Source organism: Bradysia coprophila, assembly GCF_014529535.1.
Source record: "Bradysia coprophila strain Holo2 chromosome IV unlocalized genomic scaffold, BU_Bcop_v1 contig_106, whole genome shotgun sequence".
NCBI classification, from domain to species: Eukaryota; Metazoa; Arthropoda; class Insecta; order Diptera; family Sciaridae; genus Bradysia; species Bradysia coprophila.
The window spans coordinates 140,899-157,710 of record NW_023503372.1 but is presented as its reverse complement, the minus strand read 5'-3'; the positions used below and the strand labels follow the sequence as shown (position 1 = coordinate 157,710).

The window sequence follows — 16,812 nt, the reverse complement described above, 5'->3', positions numbered from 1 at the left end:
ATCGAAAATGGCACAATGGTTTTCTCAAATTTTCTTTCTTCATTTACTACTACTACTTTCTTCTTCTTCTTCTTCTTCAGCCTGTTTCTATCCACTGCTGGATGTAGGCCTCTCCAACTTCTTTCCATTTCGTACGATCCATTGCCATTTGCTGCCAATTTGTACCTGCAATATTCTTAATTCCGTTTGTCCATCTCTCTGGTGGTCTACCTATAGCTCGTCTTTTATATGGTCGCCAGTTCATGATCTTTTTGGTCCAACGTTCGTCCTTCTTCCCCAGCTCCATTTCAGAGATGCTATTCTTTCCATGACATCAACGACCCTGGTTTGTTGTCGAATCCATAGATTCGTCATTCTGTCTCTGAGTGTTGTTCCAAGCATACCGTTCCATGGCTCTTTGTGTCACTCTCAATTTATCTTCTGATGCTTTCGTTAAAGTTAACGTTTCCGCTCCATAAGTGAGCACTGGAAGGACACAAGTGTCGAAAACTTTGCGTTTCAGACTATTATTCATTTTGCTTTTGAAAATTAGTCTGAGTTTTCCGAACGCTGCCCATGCAATCCTACGTCTTATTTCTGCAGTTTGGTTATCCAGACCTAACTTCAGTTTATGTCCTAGATATACGTAGCTGTCGACTCGTTCAATGACAGTGTCACCAATTTTGATTTCTCTGTCGCCTCCGATGTTGGTCATGACTTTTGTTTTCGATAAGTTCATCTTGAGGCTGTTGTAGCATAAGCTGAGCCTGACCTAGATTCGCTGCTATCGGTACAATGTCATCAGCGAAGCGGAGATTGCTCACGTACTCTCCATTTATCTTTATTCCCATTTTACTACAGCTTAACTTCCTAAAAACATTCTGCAGAATCTTGGTGAATAATTTCGGATAAATGGTGTCACCCTGCCTTACACCTCGGCCGATTGTGAATTTCACCGTGCTCTTATGAAGTTTTATACATGCTACTACTTTACTGTAGCTTAAATCCTTATGTGCCAAACAGTACCATTCCACAAGCATACTTGTTATCGCATGCTCTTCCTCAGTCATATCTATTTTTGAATAAATTTAAATTCCCAAAAATTTTAGCGCCCCAGAAACTGACAACTAGTGTCATAACAACATTAACAGTTGCCAGAGGCATTACCAGCTGACCAAACAGTCAGAGGTAAACAAAATATTGAACTGAAAACCGATGAAGTTGATAAAATTATCACGAAATGGAAAACTACGTAGTTTCAGTGTCTTATTCGTGTTGTTGATGGTCATCGGATTTATTGTTTACAATTTTGGAACAATACTCGATAAATTGAATACACTGCTGAAAACTCCGCAAATACCAATACTGAGAACACAGCAGACTATGTCCGTTCCATCCATCAATTCATTCTGGGGTGACTCAATCAGTGATGTAACAAATATTCCAATCGATGTGCGTTCTCGTGCAGAAGAAGTGGTCGTTACCGAGAAAACGGTTCTGGTTGACGTAAGTTAATCTCTTAATTTAACTGCAATGACTGAACATTGCAGTAAGACTGTTCTTTGCTCTGCAGGGAGTTACCATATTTTACCGAGAATCGACACAGAGTGTCAACAGCCTGGTAACACTGCTGCTGTTGCATGGAAAAAGTTTCTCGTCGAAAACTTGGTTGGATTTGACGACAATTGCCCTCTTCACAGCTGCGGGCTACCGAACCGTTGCTGTCGATCTTCCTGGATTCGGCAATTCAGCCAAACTAACAGCAAACAGCGACAATGACAAATCAACGTTTTTATCTAAACTGATAACGAAACTTGAAATTTCAAAACCAGTTATCGTTAGCCCCAGCTACTCTGGCTATTACACGCTGCCTTTGTTGGTGAAGAATTGGAAATTATTTTCCGGTTACATTCCAGTTGCACCCGTCGGCCAAGAAGTCATCGAGTCATTAAACTCATGTCACGAACCGAGCACAACGATTGATAATCTAGCTATCATGAATGAAAGATTCAACCGTCTGCAGGACTACTTCAAAGAGCAAGTGAAGAACAGAGTGCCAGATGTTTCGTGTATTAAAACGCCTGCGCTAGTGATTCATGGCGAATACGATAGAAGCAAATCGTCTGCACTTCTTTCGCTGCTTCCTAATGCAAGAACGTTCGAGATACCACACGGTAAGCATCCGTGCTACTTGCAGAATCCCGATTTGTTTCACACGGTCATCTACGATTTTTTGTTGAGACTCGTCGAGGTTGAGAGTCGACAATAGTCAGGCTGTTTAATAAACAGTGTTTATGCTTCGATCGACAATTTGACTTACATAAAATGGGTTCGGGTTGGTTCAGGTGGAAATATGGTTTCGAGTTTGGTAATTTGCTGACTCATGACTACCCGTTTGTGAAAGGTTAGACCATTATTAGCGAATGGAGATAGAGAGAGAGAGAGAGATAGAGAGCAGTTTTTTTTTCTTTGTTTTTTTTTGAAAATGGTGAGTAAACGGAGTGAAGTGCGGATTAAGCTTAAAGGTCACGTAAACAGAGAGTGAATGCGCTGAAGCCTTTATAAGTTTCAGCACCAGAACACAATTGTGGCCTGTTCGAGACATTAGTCCGATTTTGTCATGGAAAGTAAGCCACCGAGTTCAGTTAAAAAAAAATGGGTCAATTGATCGTTAATCTGCTCGTGTGATTTTGGTTTGGAGATTGTTGGGTTCAGTTGTTTAAATGAACCACGGCAGAGTAAAATAAACTGCGCTACTGTCTGGTTTATTTTACTCTGCCGTGAATTAAGAGAAACCAATGTTTCGAGATCACTATTAAAACTATGTCGGCCCCATTCACAGACTATTCGTAAAATCTACCTTAAACGGTTTTCTCCCTCTCTCCATCCCTCCGCTAAATTTCTTGAAGTCAAAGATCGAAGACCATTGAGGCGGCTTAACACTCAAAAAGGTCTCTTCGTTCTCATTCCGTTTACTTGATTGAATGCGATTAAACAATGGCGTACATGTATTTAAACAGTGCATGTTGTAACTGGCGTTACCTAACATGTGAGCTATTGTTTAAATACATCTATCAAGTGAACGGAGACGTCAACGGAATGAAAACGGGAGGGATCTTTTTGAGTTTGAAGCCGCCTCTATTTCCATACGAAACTGATCTAAAACTTTAGATATTCGCAAGTTCAGTAATTGTATTGAGTCGAAGCGGTTTTCCTTCATATAAAAACTACTATTTCTGAATAATGAAAGTGTCGAAGACTATTATCGTGAGGTGTGCTGTTGTTTCGACTGTAAAATTTTATATTTAAAATCAAAGACAATAAAATCCCCCGAAGTTTTCTAATTTTTCATTTCGTTTCTTATCAATGCGTTTGGTCCAGGGCCTATTAAGTCGAATTAAATTCGCCAAAATTCACCGAAATTTTTCAAAATTTGCCAAAATTTCAATTTCCAATTTCAAAAGATGAAGAATTTAGGCGAATTTAGACCAGGGCCTGGTTTGATCCCTATAATCAGCTATGCAAACTCCATTGAAGTTCAATAGTAACTAATGCAACACGTTGCGAGGTTTGATTGTGATGAAAGATCATGTGACAAAAAACCTACTTCGCAGCGTATGTTGTTTACAAACGTTGTTCGTGAATTTTGTGGCGAGAAAATTAACTTGTTGAATGCAAAACATACCGTCAAACATATCTTTTCAGAAAAATGATAACAGATTCTGTGAGCGAAGCGATCAACAAACTTTTAACTATCAGTTAAGACCCGAAAAACTTCCATCTTTTTCTAATATTCGTTCTGTCTTTTATTCAAAAAAACAATATTTCACATGCAATACTTACAGAATCCCTTAAAACAAAAACTTATTATTGATACAATAAACACAAGCCTCATAATAACAATCACATAAATAGCTTCCAACAATTCCATGAATCGATCGTTTTCCACGATCATATCATCACTTTTCACTGTCAATCGCTTCAATCCCCAAAGTTCAGTTCAAGAACAATTAATCATTTGTCGTTCCCACAATGAATCGTCGTGCAATTTGGATTTTGTGAAATGATCATCATTGTCGGCGTCATTGTCCTCAAACGATACCCATGTATTCTGCAGCAGATTCCGATGATCCTTGGCACATATTTCAGCTGTAATTTCGGAATGGAAATCAATTAAGAGGCTTCGGATTTCGTCACTATCCTGTGCCTGCCGTTTCTCTGTACAAGTTACAGAATTCTGATTTTGACGCTGTCCAAATTTGTACTTCTTCCGTTGATCTGATTCTCGCCAGATCTGATAGGCTGCGTCGAAGCTTCGCGCCACGGTCAGAGTAACTTTATGCGTAACCTTCCGTTTCGGACACAAAAATGCATAACAAACTAGGGATTCTGTATCGGACGCGTTCCGGTTATTGGTGTCCTCACTTCCAACGAATGCAAACACGTTGGCATTGGCTGCATCAGCCGAACAATACGATATTTTATATATTGACACTCTCATTAACGATTCACTGGTTACACTATCGAACATTTCAATACCTTTCGATGATATGGTCAAGTTGATTCGTTGAAGCTTTCTGTTGCTAGCTGCAATCATGAAGAATATCAATTAGTGATTAGTGCGTTCAGAGAGTAAGTAAAATCAAGCTACCTTTTGCTGTTGATATGATAGCCTTTACTGCCTCAGCTGTTGCCTCTTCGGACCTTGCCGATTCAATCACCGTATTTCCCAAATATTTCAGCGCAAACGTTTCCGATTCAGTTTCATCATCAGCGTCGCAATGATTTTCTGATAAATCTTTTAAGCTAGTTGCCAGCGCCCATTCTTCACTGAGCTCTGCAATCGAATAAAAAACCAGTTTCAATTAAAAATAACTCGATTTTCTCCAATCTTAATTATACGTTTTATAGCCGAGAAAAACTGCATTTGATAATGAATTCCATTATCGTAAAATAAAATGAATTAATTTGGCATAAATGGGCAACATTGTGCATAAATTACAGGCGAGAATTACAGATCACTTTTTGTGTGTGAGTATTTATGAACTCAAGTTTGTTGAGCTTATTTCAATTCAAAATTATACGACCTTTTCGATCGTTTCAATTTAAGCTTAGGAGCTAAAATTTTTATCGGAGTGCATATGCAGTGATAGACTCTGAAGTGAGGTATTGTGCGATTGTACAGTGGGAATTATATTTCTTCGACGTTTTTCGGTCGGATTTGATCGACAATGAAGAATGAGATTATGAATTTATGCTTGCACCGAGGCTTACACCAACCTCTGAGAGACTAGTACATGTTCCTAGATTATCATTAGTTGTATTGCAAGAGATTACAGGGGCGCAGACGTACTTCCAATTCAGGTGTAGCAATTCTTAGTATTTGCCAATTTTTAAAAAGGATGGTTGACGTTACAACGTTTTAGAAACGATAAGTCATCTGTTGTCGACAATATGACAAAAAATAAATGAAAAACGCTGATCCTGCCCTTTTATACAGATTTGGTTTGCTTAAAAACCATTGAAGTAATAAGTGTTTCATTGTAAAATCTTTTACTTCATTTATTAAACATACAATTTGGTTATTTTAAGTGAATCCGGAGCGCTTCTCTTATTTATCTCATCGACGGTGTGGACGATAGATCTTATGCACTTCAGCATGTCAGCTTCACTTGGTTCGGGCTACAACTCTAAAAATTGCCTAACATCTGCCGTCCTCCACAGAGAAATGTTAAATTGGTACACATGCGGCGAGAATTCTTTCCCATAGGCGCCATCTGTCATTCACATGATCCTTCTATCTCGCCGTACGTAAACCAACTTAACATTCCTCATCAGATACGTAAATAACTATTTAGTAATCTGTTGTCTGCAACCACTGCAGCAATAAGAGTTTGACTATTTGTGAAAACGTTTGTTGAAACTAATGAAGTAAAAGATTTTGTATCAAACATTCGGCATTCGTAAGGAAAAGAACTGACAAATTCAGTGATTTGTAAAAGATCTACATCAATCATAATCAGAAGAACGATTACAATTTCTGACCTCCTGATTGAAATGTATTCTACAAAATCAATCACATATAACTCGACTACATCAACTTATTACGCCACACGTAATCTAATATAATTATCTATATATTGACTACCTATACCAACTAATTCCGTTCCTATTTGTCAAACATAATTTCCAGTATTAAATTTTGTAGCAATTGAGTGGCGCCGCGATAAATTTTCTTTTTTTTAAGCTGAACTCAATTTAATAAAAGAAATAAACAGTTAACTGTCGTTGTCGCACGATCATTTACAACTTTCTTGTTAATTTTCGATAATAATGAGAAATTTTTATTCAATAAAATTGGAGATTGTTGATGTCAATAATTAATCATTAAAAGAAGAAAACAAGCACATAAAATGTGATGCGCTCAAGAGGATCAGACGCTTCACTGCAACTACATTGTGCCAGAGTATCGCACATATACGTACGATACTTGATGGAAGAAGAAAAAAATCGAAAAACGGTTTTCTGAGACTTACGTACACGCTTTTCTTGTGAAAGGTCGTTGTATGATTACAGAGAAAATAATTACCGAAGAAGTGAATAGCACTTATCTAATGAAGTAGTCTTAAAATAGAACAACTGTTCGAACAAATCATAAATTTATCAAAATATTCGTACATGAAGCAAAAGTTTCTTTTTATGAATGAAAAAAATTACTGGTTGTGCGTGCAGATCTGAACGTGTATGTGATGATGATCTAGTATGTATATGCAATGGACTGCCACAGCACTGCTCCTAGCATGAACACTGAATTGACAAGTATCAAATTTGGAGGCTTTTGTGATAAGAGCTACTGCTCAGGATTGTTTGTATTGTTGTCTTAACACATACAACTCATATAAGACGAAGAGAAATATAACTTTATTCTTTTACAATCGATTAGGTATCTGTTAAAGACAACGAAAAAAAAAACGATGATAGACGACGGTCAGAGATAACGGAAGCTAACGCATCGACTCTACTAGTGCTCTACGGCACGATCTGCCGTTTTTATTTCTATGAAGATGAGTTCAGGCTGGTGTTGTTTGTTGTTTGTTGTTGTTGTTATAAAACTTATAGTACAACTAAAGAAGTACAAGATTTGGTTTCTAACCGGCACTAGGCTATCATTTGAACAAAGAAAATTTGAGAGATTCATGGCTGCGAGCTTCTCATTTTTCAGTCATCAATGTGTCTTAAAATATGAGAACCATTTGGCGATTAAAATATTAGATCTACTGATAATACTGACCACAAGCAATAATATTTAATCTGATAACTGTGGTGACAACAACACTGTCTACCGATTTTGCTGACCAGAAAAAAAGGTTCAGTCGCAGTCAATCATCAATATTTTGCTAATAAATTCCTTTCTCATACACATCAGTATCAACTGCATTGATACAACGATAACGAATTGCTGATGCTGATGTTCAAAGTTGTATATACCTACTAAAATGTAAGATATTTTTGAATCAATTAATTAAAAACAAGATTCCACAACATTTTAATGAAAGGTATGCTTTCGCATGTGTTTTTAAATTTCCTATTAGTTGTGAAAAGTACTGAACTGCTGTTCCATTTGGATAACACAAACTCTTTAAACAAATAGAAGTCTTTCACCTAATAAAATCTATTACTTCTTTAGTTAAGAGTCAGCCAAAACCCGCTTGGGTTGACAAAGGCTGCTAAGTAAGTAAGTAGTTATTGAATTATATAAAAGGAGGCTAGCGCCGTCACAGGAGGCTCATGGGATGCAAAAACGAAGGCTATGGCAAACACACAAACTTTTATAGTTCCATATTTCAATGTCAGTATGGCCTTCAGTGCGGGCTACAACTCTCGCACACGGTTGAATGTCTTTACTTACGTCTCTTGCAAAAAAAAATGTTCCTTTACTAGGGAGGAAAAATGGACTTTCCGTCCCTAGGGAAAAGTCTTTCCCTCCTTCGTAAAGGAAAACTACACTCAGGAAATAATTGGATATTTCGTATCACGATGAGTAAAAGTACCGGCTAAAGCGCTCTAACACTTTTACTGGATACGAAATACCAAATTCCTCCTTGATAAGGCTTGAAATCGACTTACAAAAAATCCACTTCGTTTTGCCTCCGTTTAGCTCGTCTCTTTCCTATTGTTTAAAAAGGAAACGGAAAGAAAACGGAGTGTTTTTTTCGAAAGTGGAAAGACTAATGCTTGATGTTTTGAAGGATATAAGGCGAAGTAAGGACATATTGTTGTAAGTAGCTTTGGATCATATACTAATCTCCTTTTATTTTTCTCTTTCAAGATAACTGTTCTTATTGCAAAATCGGTCTGAATAAATTTTCTCAAAAATTCACAAAAAAATTTAGCAAACGGTTGATAATATGATAATTATACTTAATCACTTATGCATTTCATGAGCATATCGTGATGTCTTTTCGCAATTCTTTGTGTAGATGATATACCAATCACCCATGCACAAATTGTGCAACACAATCTGAACTAATGTAGGACCTCAAACATTTCCATTTATACTTTGTATATTCTCTCAGATTAGTCGACCTTGCAACGAATTTAGAAACGATTATCGGGGTCGCATATAGATAGATTCGCTTATCATCAGAGTATGTTTTTCATGCAATGAACTTTTGATGAATCCACAAAGCTTTAAAAAGCATTTTGGACCTGTGTCTGGCAATCGCTTTTCTTTTTACAATAAATCGGTAGATGCAAGCAACAATTAATGCATAGCAAAATAATTTACGATTTCGGTATAATCGCATCAATGAGCAACAAAAAATAATTGATCGAGTTCAAACAGTTCAGAGTGTTTCTTGGGGTGATAAACCTTTAATCTCGTTTTTTTTTTTTAAATACTGTTTAAGTCTGAGTTTAGGCTAATTTTGGCGTAATTTTATTGCAGCAGCAGTTGTTCGTGGCTATATTATTCATTAAAAATTAGTGTTGCAAACTAGTAAATTGCCAACATCCACTGTCATCGTTTTAATTTATAGTTCTCGGTTCAGTTAAATTGCTTAATGCTTTGCATTGCTCAATTATTAAATGTGGAAACAAATTACGGTTCGAAAAGAAACATTTTCACTTACTTCTGTGCTTGCCATTATTTTTCCACTTTTTTAGAAATGCCATGGCAGCTTCAACTTAAATATTTCTAAAGGAAATTCACTTTTGAAAAGAAATTATTTTTTTTCAAATTAACTGTTAATCCCACGTCCAACCGTACAACACTCGTAAATTATTATTATCAACAGAAATTTTCAACTTGATAATCTTTTGAAACACAACCGTTCGCCAGCACAACCGTTTTCCGTCTGATACGAATTCTTTTTGTTTCATTCACTTTATTCGCCATTTGAAGTTTTCCTTTTTGCATCGCAACATTTTCTGATATTGAACGAGATTCGGTTTCTCAGTGTATGGGTCAAATCTGCAATTATGTATTGTGTGATTGGATGCAATGGAGTGAGAAGACGCGTGTGGGTATTTATGAGAACATAGAGGTTTTACACTGCAGATGATGAATGGTTGAAACGTGCATTACTATGGTATCGTCTCGGACAATATTTTGATGTAAAAGAAGGGTATGGAATGGACTATGGACGGAAAGTAAATCGAATTATGTGAAAAGTTTTTGTGGAACCAGATCTCTGTGTAACTTTGTCTTTTTAACATTTTCACCTTTTTTGGGGCGATGTCACAGACCGCAGTTTCACAAGCCCTTTTTGTAAAATTTTTCCTTTTTAGGGAAGAATGATTTGTGTATAATTTGTTTAGCTTGAATTTTTCTTTATATTGTAACGATTTCTTCTCATTATTTATAATGCAATCTACTGCAAGTTTTCGCAAATTTATGTACTCGGGTTTTTTTTTCTCGCGTATAATATGTTTATTTATAAGGTTTATCACCTTACGCATATTTGGACAATAAATCAATCAATCAATCAATCAGAAAAGTTACTAATTTTCTTGTTTATTGACCTTAACAAAACCGATGCAAAAACTGAACTTTTCATATTTTTAGCTTTAGGAATGTAAATGACGATTATCGTTTCTTAATAATTAAATCTATTACTTCTCGGACGTAAGATTTTTCACAACGCTGGTGAGTAAATAGTCACTTTCTCCCTCCACCTCCAACTTCTGAAGCCTTTGTTGTGAAAAACGTTGTGTTTATCGCGGGAAGCAATTGGAAATTACATTTGATGGGGGACTCATGGCCCTCGTTGAACAATTTTACTTTTAAGTAGAGTGACAACATTCTTTAAGTAATAAAAAAATACCCTCGGCCACTCGGCCTGGAAATATCAATATTATGGCATGTGGGATATCATTGCGAAATACCTCATCAAATTTATCAAAATTGTCCAAATTTTGGTTGCAACATTTTTTCAATTGTAACAAACCTGTCCCTGTCTCGTTGCACCGTCTGCTTGCAAAAAAATTCCTTTCAGTTTCTGTACCGATCATCTGTTATCGAAAAATGACAAAAATAAATGACGAACTCTGGACGATGTTTCGTTATATAAAAAAACGAATAATAAAACAAATGAAGTAAAAGATTCGATATCAACCAAAAGAAGTAACAGATTCAACCATAACTAACTCATCGTATTTTGAACATCAGAAAGCATTCTCATGAAAGATTTATATTTTGCCAAAACTTTTCCATTTAAATGTCGGAAGTAAATTTCAATAATATTACATTGCCTGACATTGAGTTTAAACAATCAATTGGTTTCAATACAAGAATCCGATAAAAAAAACGTGACTCATTATGATGGACAAGAGTAGTTTTTCGTTGAAATGAGTCAATTGATGCTGTAATATTATAAATGATTCCTTAGAACTGGTTTATTTCATCATACACAATTTTTTCTCTTCTCTTGTCTGCAAAACCTAAATTACCAATTGCACATTAAACACCACCGTGGTTCATATGTTGATATATATAAGTTCCGATAATAACAGATAAAGACATGCTGTGCATACAGATATGAGTTTTTAATATTGTTCAAACGCACAACTTGTTCAACACGCACCTTTTATGCATAATGTTGCACTCACTTTTTCTTTTTGGTATACCTACTTAACTTGAGTTTAATGAAAAGCGGCTGATAATTAAGGCTACATTTTCAACCGAGTTTCTCGCCTATCGTTATGCGAGTTTCTGTTCGCTGTACTTTGGACTTTGTTCTCTTCATGCAAAAAAGTAGATAAACTCAACATATGGTCTGGTCTGGTCAGCCAACATCATCGTTATTATGTTATAATGATTTAACATGCACATTAAGACATGCAGTTCAGGACAATGCAAATTGGAAAATTTGACCTTTTGGCAAGTATTTTCGATTTTAATGATTGCACGCTATAGCAAACTTTTAGAAAAACTCCATTTTCGGATGAGGGCTGGGTTTTTTGGGCAAATTTTATAAATTCTTAGAAGTCACGTTTGAGGACAAATAAACAGACAATGTAGATGTACTATTGCATTGGCTGCTTATTTGCAGTTATGAACACCTAAAACTGACACCACCGTGTTATCATCTATTATTTGTTCAGTTCCAGGGTCTTCTTTTGAGAAACGATTTCAAAAAATTGAAGAAATTTCAACAAAATCGAGAAATTTGTGACAAATTTTCTCGAAAGAAGATCCTGTTTAGTTCCTTTGTTTCACACATTCATATCTTGTTACTAAAACATATTTTAATGTGTGGACCAAAGAGAACTAATAAGAATAAGTGATTGATAACACGGCGGACCCATGACTCTATGCTAAATTCAAAGAATGTTAAAGTTTTGTTCTCAAATTTTGGTCCACATGAACATAGATGACACAAATAAACGATTCACGATGGTATAGTGAGATTTTATATAGCAAATATAAGACACAACTAATGAAGTAAAAGATTTCCCTTCAATCGGTTAAAAAAACGTGTATCGGAAAAAGTAACAGATTCGATAATTGAATGGGATTGCAGTCTGAGAAATGGCAAATGTTATTCAAAACCCCACTTTTAACCTAACACTGAAATATAAATTAAGCTCGAGCCATGAAATTTCACACTGTCCGGTTGATATGTAATGTGTTACAATAAGTATTTAGTTTCACTAAAACTTTACAGCCGCATATAGTTACAGCCAATGTTAGCATTTATTGCATCAGCCAATTTGTTATGAAAAGGTAAAGCCATAAAGCTATGCGTAAAACGTTTATCGATTCATTATGTGGGTCAAAATTATGTTAACCTATTAGAAACGGCTAGTCATCTGTTATCGACAATAACGCCATAAGTTGGCGATGAGTACTTGCTTAACGTATGTCTGCACGATTTTTAATGAAGTAAGCGATTTTGTGCTATTAGGCAACACAGTGAGAACTAACCATTCACAACTAGAATTGAATTTGATTATGATATTCCATTGTACAGCTACAAATGTTGAAGCATCAAACCAAGCATTAAAACTATTTCAATATTATCTTTCATATTCGCAAAGGTCGTGTAGTTTAGAAGGAATTAAAACTGTTCTTAAACTCGGCAGTTTAATACGCTTTACATTCGACATGGTCACCAAAGATTATTTTCATACGTAGACGACACATTTTTGTGAATTGAAAATACGCAGTTTCATTACGCGTTTATATCACACAAAGTCTAATAAATTATTGTCGAAGAAGTTGTTGGTTCACTTTAATATATTAACTTACGATAGTAAGCTTGCGTAATGCGTCATCAGCTTATGTAAAACATGTTTTTTAATGCGGCATCGGCTTATGTCAAACTATAGTGAACTTTAATATATTTCGACCGTGACCATTAGTTTCAAAACTCATCTTTGGATTCTTTCATCTCTTTCTTGCATATGGCTCAAATTCATGGGATAGAAAGAGAAGAAGATAGAATGCCAAAGATGGGTTTTGTAGATGGCACTGTTGTTTACAACAATTATGTATAAATTTTATATTGTTTCGTCATACATTGTTTCCTTCACTATTCAAATTTGAGGCGCACTTTTAAAGTGACTAATTCGACAAATAATGTCGACCTGTCAACGACGGGTAGTTATAAAGGCTAGGGTCATATTGATATTGACCCGATTATGTGTGAGATATAAATATTTTCAATTTCAGCAAAATAGTAAATTTTAGTAATCAAGTACACACGAGCGATAACAACCTTTTTTCTCTCTCGTTGTTAGTCACGTTTTAGTATTTGTGTTATAGTCAAATTGAATATTATAATATGGGAAGATCGAATGTTTTGGTTTCGATTTTTTTTTTTGTTTAGATCTACTAATGTAGGCAATTAGAATGAAATAAATTGCGTTTTATAGAGAGAAATATGAACTGAGGACGTCTGTTTTATTATTTAATAATTTGAGCGGTCAAAGATCAAGGAGCGTTGTCATATTCGTCTACGTGTTAGATAAATTTTAGACCAACACATAAGTTGCATCAGAAGACTAGTATACACACACACATACACACAGCAGAGTAAAATAACCAGACAGTATCGGTTCATTTTTGAAATGTCAAATAAGGGACCTAATACACTATATGAAAATAACGTCAAATGAACACTGATGACATAAAATGAACTAATATAAGGCTGACTTAAGAGCGATATCAGCGATATCGTGAAAAAGTCGAACAAAATCAAACATTTTGGGACAATGTGTCAATAGTGTAGTAGAGTTATAGAATTTGATTCATGTTTCAATTCTATTGAAGAAGTATCTTTTATATTTTCGATTTGTTCCTACCTGTTGGTGAACAATGAACAAAAGGTATGTCGAATGTCAAACTTTGGCTGGATCTGAGGGCATAGCGACGGCATGTCCTCCGGTTTGTATGAACAGACCATACCTGGTTTATACTTTCATTGGTGTAAATGGCTAAAAAGTAACCTCATGCTAGAGTGTCATGAAAATGGTTTTTCGATAATTCAAGGCGATAGCATTTATTTTATAAAAATTTTGAAAGTTTGTACGAATGAGCACCACTGAAAGACCTACAGATAGGGTATGATCAACGGTCGGTGCAACTTAAAATAACTGGTATAAATTATATTTCCTTCTGGCCAGGTCAAGGCGCGATGTATAAACCTTAACTCTCATCATAACAGTCTATACAAAAAGTTCCAAGTTGTAACGTTACGAGCGCGGTATCATCTTTGTAACGTTACAACTCTATTTAAATGTAAATTTTTGGTTCTGAAAGTAACGTTACAAGACGTAGAGTGTAACTCTATGTTACAAGATAATCGTTATGGTAACGTTACGTCAATATACCAAAAATAACGATAACATACCATTATGACGGATGCCTGCCAAGTGATATCTCCGTAACCTGATTAGTAATCAGTGATTACCTTGGTTTAATTTTTGGGATAATTTATCGAGCTCACAAATCTTTTACTGCATTCTTGATCTCAAATTGAAATAATTATCATTATCTCAAAAAGAACAAGTTAAGACACCTCTGAGTTGATCACGAAGGCGATGACACACAAATTTTGACAAAAAGATGCTTATTGTGGAACACACTCGTTACATAAATGTCAACTTGATAAAAACTCAGAGAAATGATAAGTTGTTCGCCTGTGGCGAGATAGAAGGAACTAGAAGGAACATGTGAATGACAGTTGGTTACAATGGGAGGCAATATGAGAGAATTGGTGTGTGATTCTCTCACAATCTCTCCCATATGAGCCAACTGTCATTCACATATTCCACAGGCGTACCAGAGAAATGCCCTGTGATTTTTTTTTTCAAGTTGACATTTCAAACAATCTGTAATGAGTGTGTTCAACAAAAAGCATCTATTTGTCAACATTTGTGTGTTCGTGAGTGTCTTAACCTGCTCTTTCAGAACCTTGCATCTTCGCACGTAAAAATTTATTTTACGCCATCTGGACGTAGATTTAGTATACTAGCACTTACAACTCAAGTACTGCGTACTTTACTAGGTGGAGCCGCCATTTTTCAATTTAAAATAATGTCAGCACTGAATCACAGTTACCGGTTATCGGTTCATTCGTTGTCAAGACTGTCTTTGAAGTTGTTGTGTTTTTAAGTGCTTATCATCGACTTGTAAACAGTGTTGTAAGTTTTGCAGGATTTTGAATTGAAATTGTTGGTTTTAATAATACCTTTGATCAGAGGACTGACGCGTGTCGATTCCTGTCGCATTTTACTATACTTAGTTTGCATTTCTGTCCTAAATTAGGCGCTTTTGCGGCACAATAGTTTACTTGACGCTTAGGTGATAAACAAACGTTTTCCATAGTCTTATCGATACTTAAATATTGTGCCGCGTCAATAGTAATCAATTCGGTGGGTTTTCCAAATTACAGACATCACTTGCTGCCAGAAGCTCTCACAATCATTTAACTCACAAAGTTACCCAATATGAATCTTGTCCACTGCCAATTATGGATGGGAAATCTGGAGCCCTACATGACGGAGAATTTCGTTATCGCAGCATTTCGTAAAATGGGCGAAGAGCCGCAAACCGTGCGTTTGATGAGAAATAAGTACACCGGTGAACCAGCTGGTTATTGCTTCGTTAATTTTATGTCCGATGAGCAAGCAATCGATGCCATGCACAAATTGAACGGAAAGCCCATACCAGGTAATTGAGCAAATCGAGATGTGCGTAGCAGAGTGTTTTCATTCAATTTTTGTGCTATTTAGGAACAAATCCCATCGTACGGTTCCGCTTGAACAGCGCCAGCAATTCGAATTCGCAGAAAACGGAACGGGAGTTTTCGGTATGGGTCGGCGATTTGAGCTCAGACGTCGATGACTACAGTCTGTACAGATCGTTCTCGACCAAGTACACATCGATAAAAACGGCTAAAGGTAAGATTGCCCAAACACTAAACCACGACAACGTACCAATACTAACCGGCGGTGTTCTTTGACTCAGTTATTCTAGACACTTCGGGATTCAGCAAGGGCTACGGTTTCGTCCGCTTCGGATTAGAGGAAGAACAGAAAGCGGCTCTGTACGAGATGAATGGATACATCGGGCTTGGTAGCAAATCGCTGAAAATCTGCAATGCTGTTCCGAAACCAAAAACTGCAATGACAACTGGAACGACCAGCACCACATCGACTACTACCGCTATCCAGTCTGGATATGGTACAACAACGACAACGGATTATTCTCAGTACTATGATCCCACAACGTACTGGCAGGGATACAGTGCATGGCAAGGATACGAACAGCCAACGACAACTGATTATACGGCATACTATCAACAGCAGGCTGTTGCTCACGTTCAGCAGCAGCAGCAGCAGCAGCAACAACAACAGCAGCAGCAACAACAGGCTCAAGGTGTCTACCAATACGAGCATCAACAGGAAGATGATGATTTAGGTAGGTGACGTAGAATAGCTTGTCTGCATTTGTCCAAGATAAAATGCATGTTGTTGATGGTTGAACCGTTTCTAAGCGATTAATCGGGGGAAATTATTCTTTTCAGCTTTGGTCGAACACAAATTTGTGCTGGACGTGGACAGCATGAACCGCGATTTGATTGAAAGAGATCGCAATTTCTATGATGCACTCGAGAGTTCGAAGTGGCTGCCGATCGAACAGCTTGAGGTATTTTAGAAAATCAAATTTTCTCAGTTCATAAGTTGTACAGAGACGGAGAAGAAATAAAATAAAAAATTTAATTGCAAAAACGACAAAGATTTTTACAAGATCATCGCGGAGCCTTGGAAAGCATATGATTAGTATGAATCAATGAAAACATCGGCAAATGGAAATGATGCGATAAC

At 36.4% G+C, this 16,812-nt stretch overlaps 2 protein-coding genes across 5 annotated transcripts; one reads left to right on the top strand and one right to left on the bottom strand.

Annotated features, from left to right (window-relative positions):
- Window positions 1-1,153: 1,153 nt before the first annotated feature.
- LOC119070906 (tRNA selenocysteine 1-associated protein 1) lies at window positions 1,154-16,716 on the top strand. 4 transcript variants are annotated; one of them, XM_037175432.1, is made up of 6 exons: window positions 1,154-1,485; window positions 1,553-1,663; window positions 6,658-6,668; window positions 15,758-15,885; window positions 15,953-16,405; window positions 16,512-16,716. In XM_037175432.1, exons 1-6 carry the CDS (start codon window positions 1,195-1,197, stop codon window positions 16,640-16,642), a joined length of 1,125 nt encoding a protein of 374 aa, XP_037031327.1. In that variant the 5' UTR covers window positions 1,154-1,194; the 3' UTR covers window positions 16,643-16,716. The 4 variants fall into 4 exon arrangements, with proteins under 4 accessions (XP_037031327.1, XP_037031328.1, XP_037031329.1 ...); XM_037175435.1 differs by lacking the exons at window positions 1,154-1,485; window positions 1,553-1,663; window positions 6,658-6,668 and adding exons at window positions 15,057-15,126; window positions 15,184-15,286; window positions 15,378-15,655 and having other exon boundaries at window positions 15,718-15,885; XM_037175433.1 differs by lacking the exons at window positions 1,154-1,485; window positions 1,553-1,663; window positions 6,658-6,668 and adding exons at window positions 15,039-15,126; window positions 15,378-15,655 and having other exon boundaries at window positions 15,718-15,885.
- On the bottom strand, window positions 3,762-9,365 carry LOC119070908 (low density lipoprotein receptor adapter protein 1-like). Its single transcript, XM_037175437.1, has 3 exons — window positions 9,111-9,365; window positions 4,631-4,816; window positions 3,762-4,566 (listed from the first exon to the last, which is right to left on the bottom strand). Exons 1-3 carry the CDS (start codon window positions 9,151-9,153, stop codon window positions 3,980-3,982), a joined length of 816 nt encoding a protein of 271 aa, XP_037031332.1. The 5' UTR covers window positions 9,154-9,365; the 3' UTR covers window positions 3,762-3,979.
- Window positions 16,717-16,812: the final 96 nt, after the last annotated feature.

Bases quoted from the DNA above. Each gene is read 5' to 3' on its own strand.
- LOC119070906 (XM_037175432.1), top strand. From the start codon at position 1,195: ATGAAGTTGATAAAATTATCACGAAATGGAAAACTACGTAGTTTCAGT. The intron at 15,886-15,952 runs GTAAGATTGCCC...TCTTTGACTCAG, and splicing joins ATCGATAAAAACGGCTAAAG to TTATTCTAGACACTTCGGGA. The intron at 16,406-16,511 runs GTAGGTGACGTA...TATTCTTTTCAG, and splicing joins ACAGGAAGATGATGATTTAG to CTTTGGTCGAACACAAATTT.
- LOC119070908 (XM_037175437.1), bottom strand. From the start codon at position 9,153: ATGGCATTTCTAAAAAAGTGGAAAAATAATGGCAAGCACAGAA. The intron at 4,817-9,110 runs GTAAGTGAAAAT...ATTCGATTGCAG, and splicing joins AAATAATGGCAAGCACAGAA to AGCTCAGTGAAGAATGGGCG. The intron at 4,567-4,630 runs GTAGCTTGATTT...TCATGATTGCAG, and splicing joins TATCATATCAACAGCAAAAG to CTAGCAACAGAAAGCTTCAA.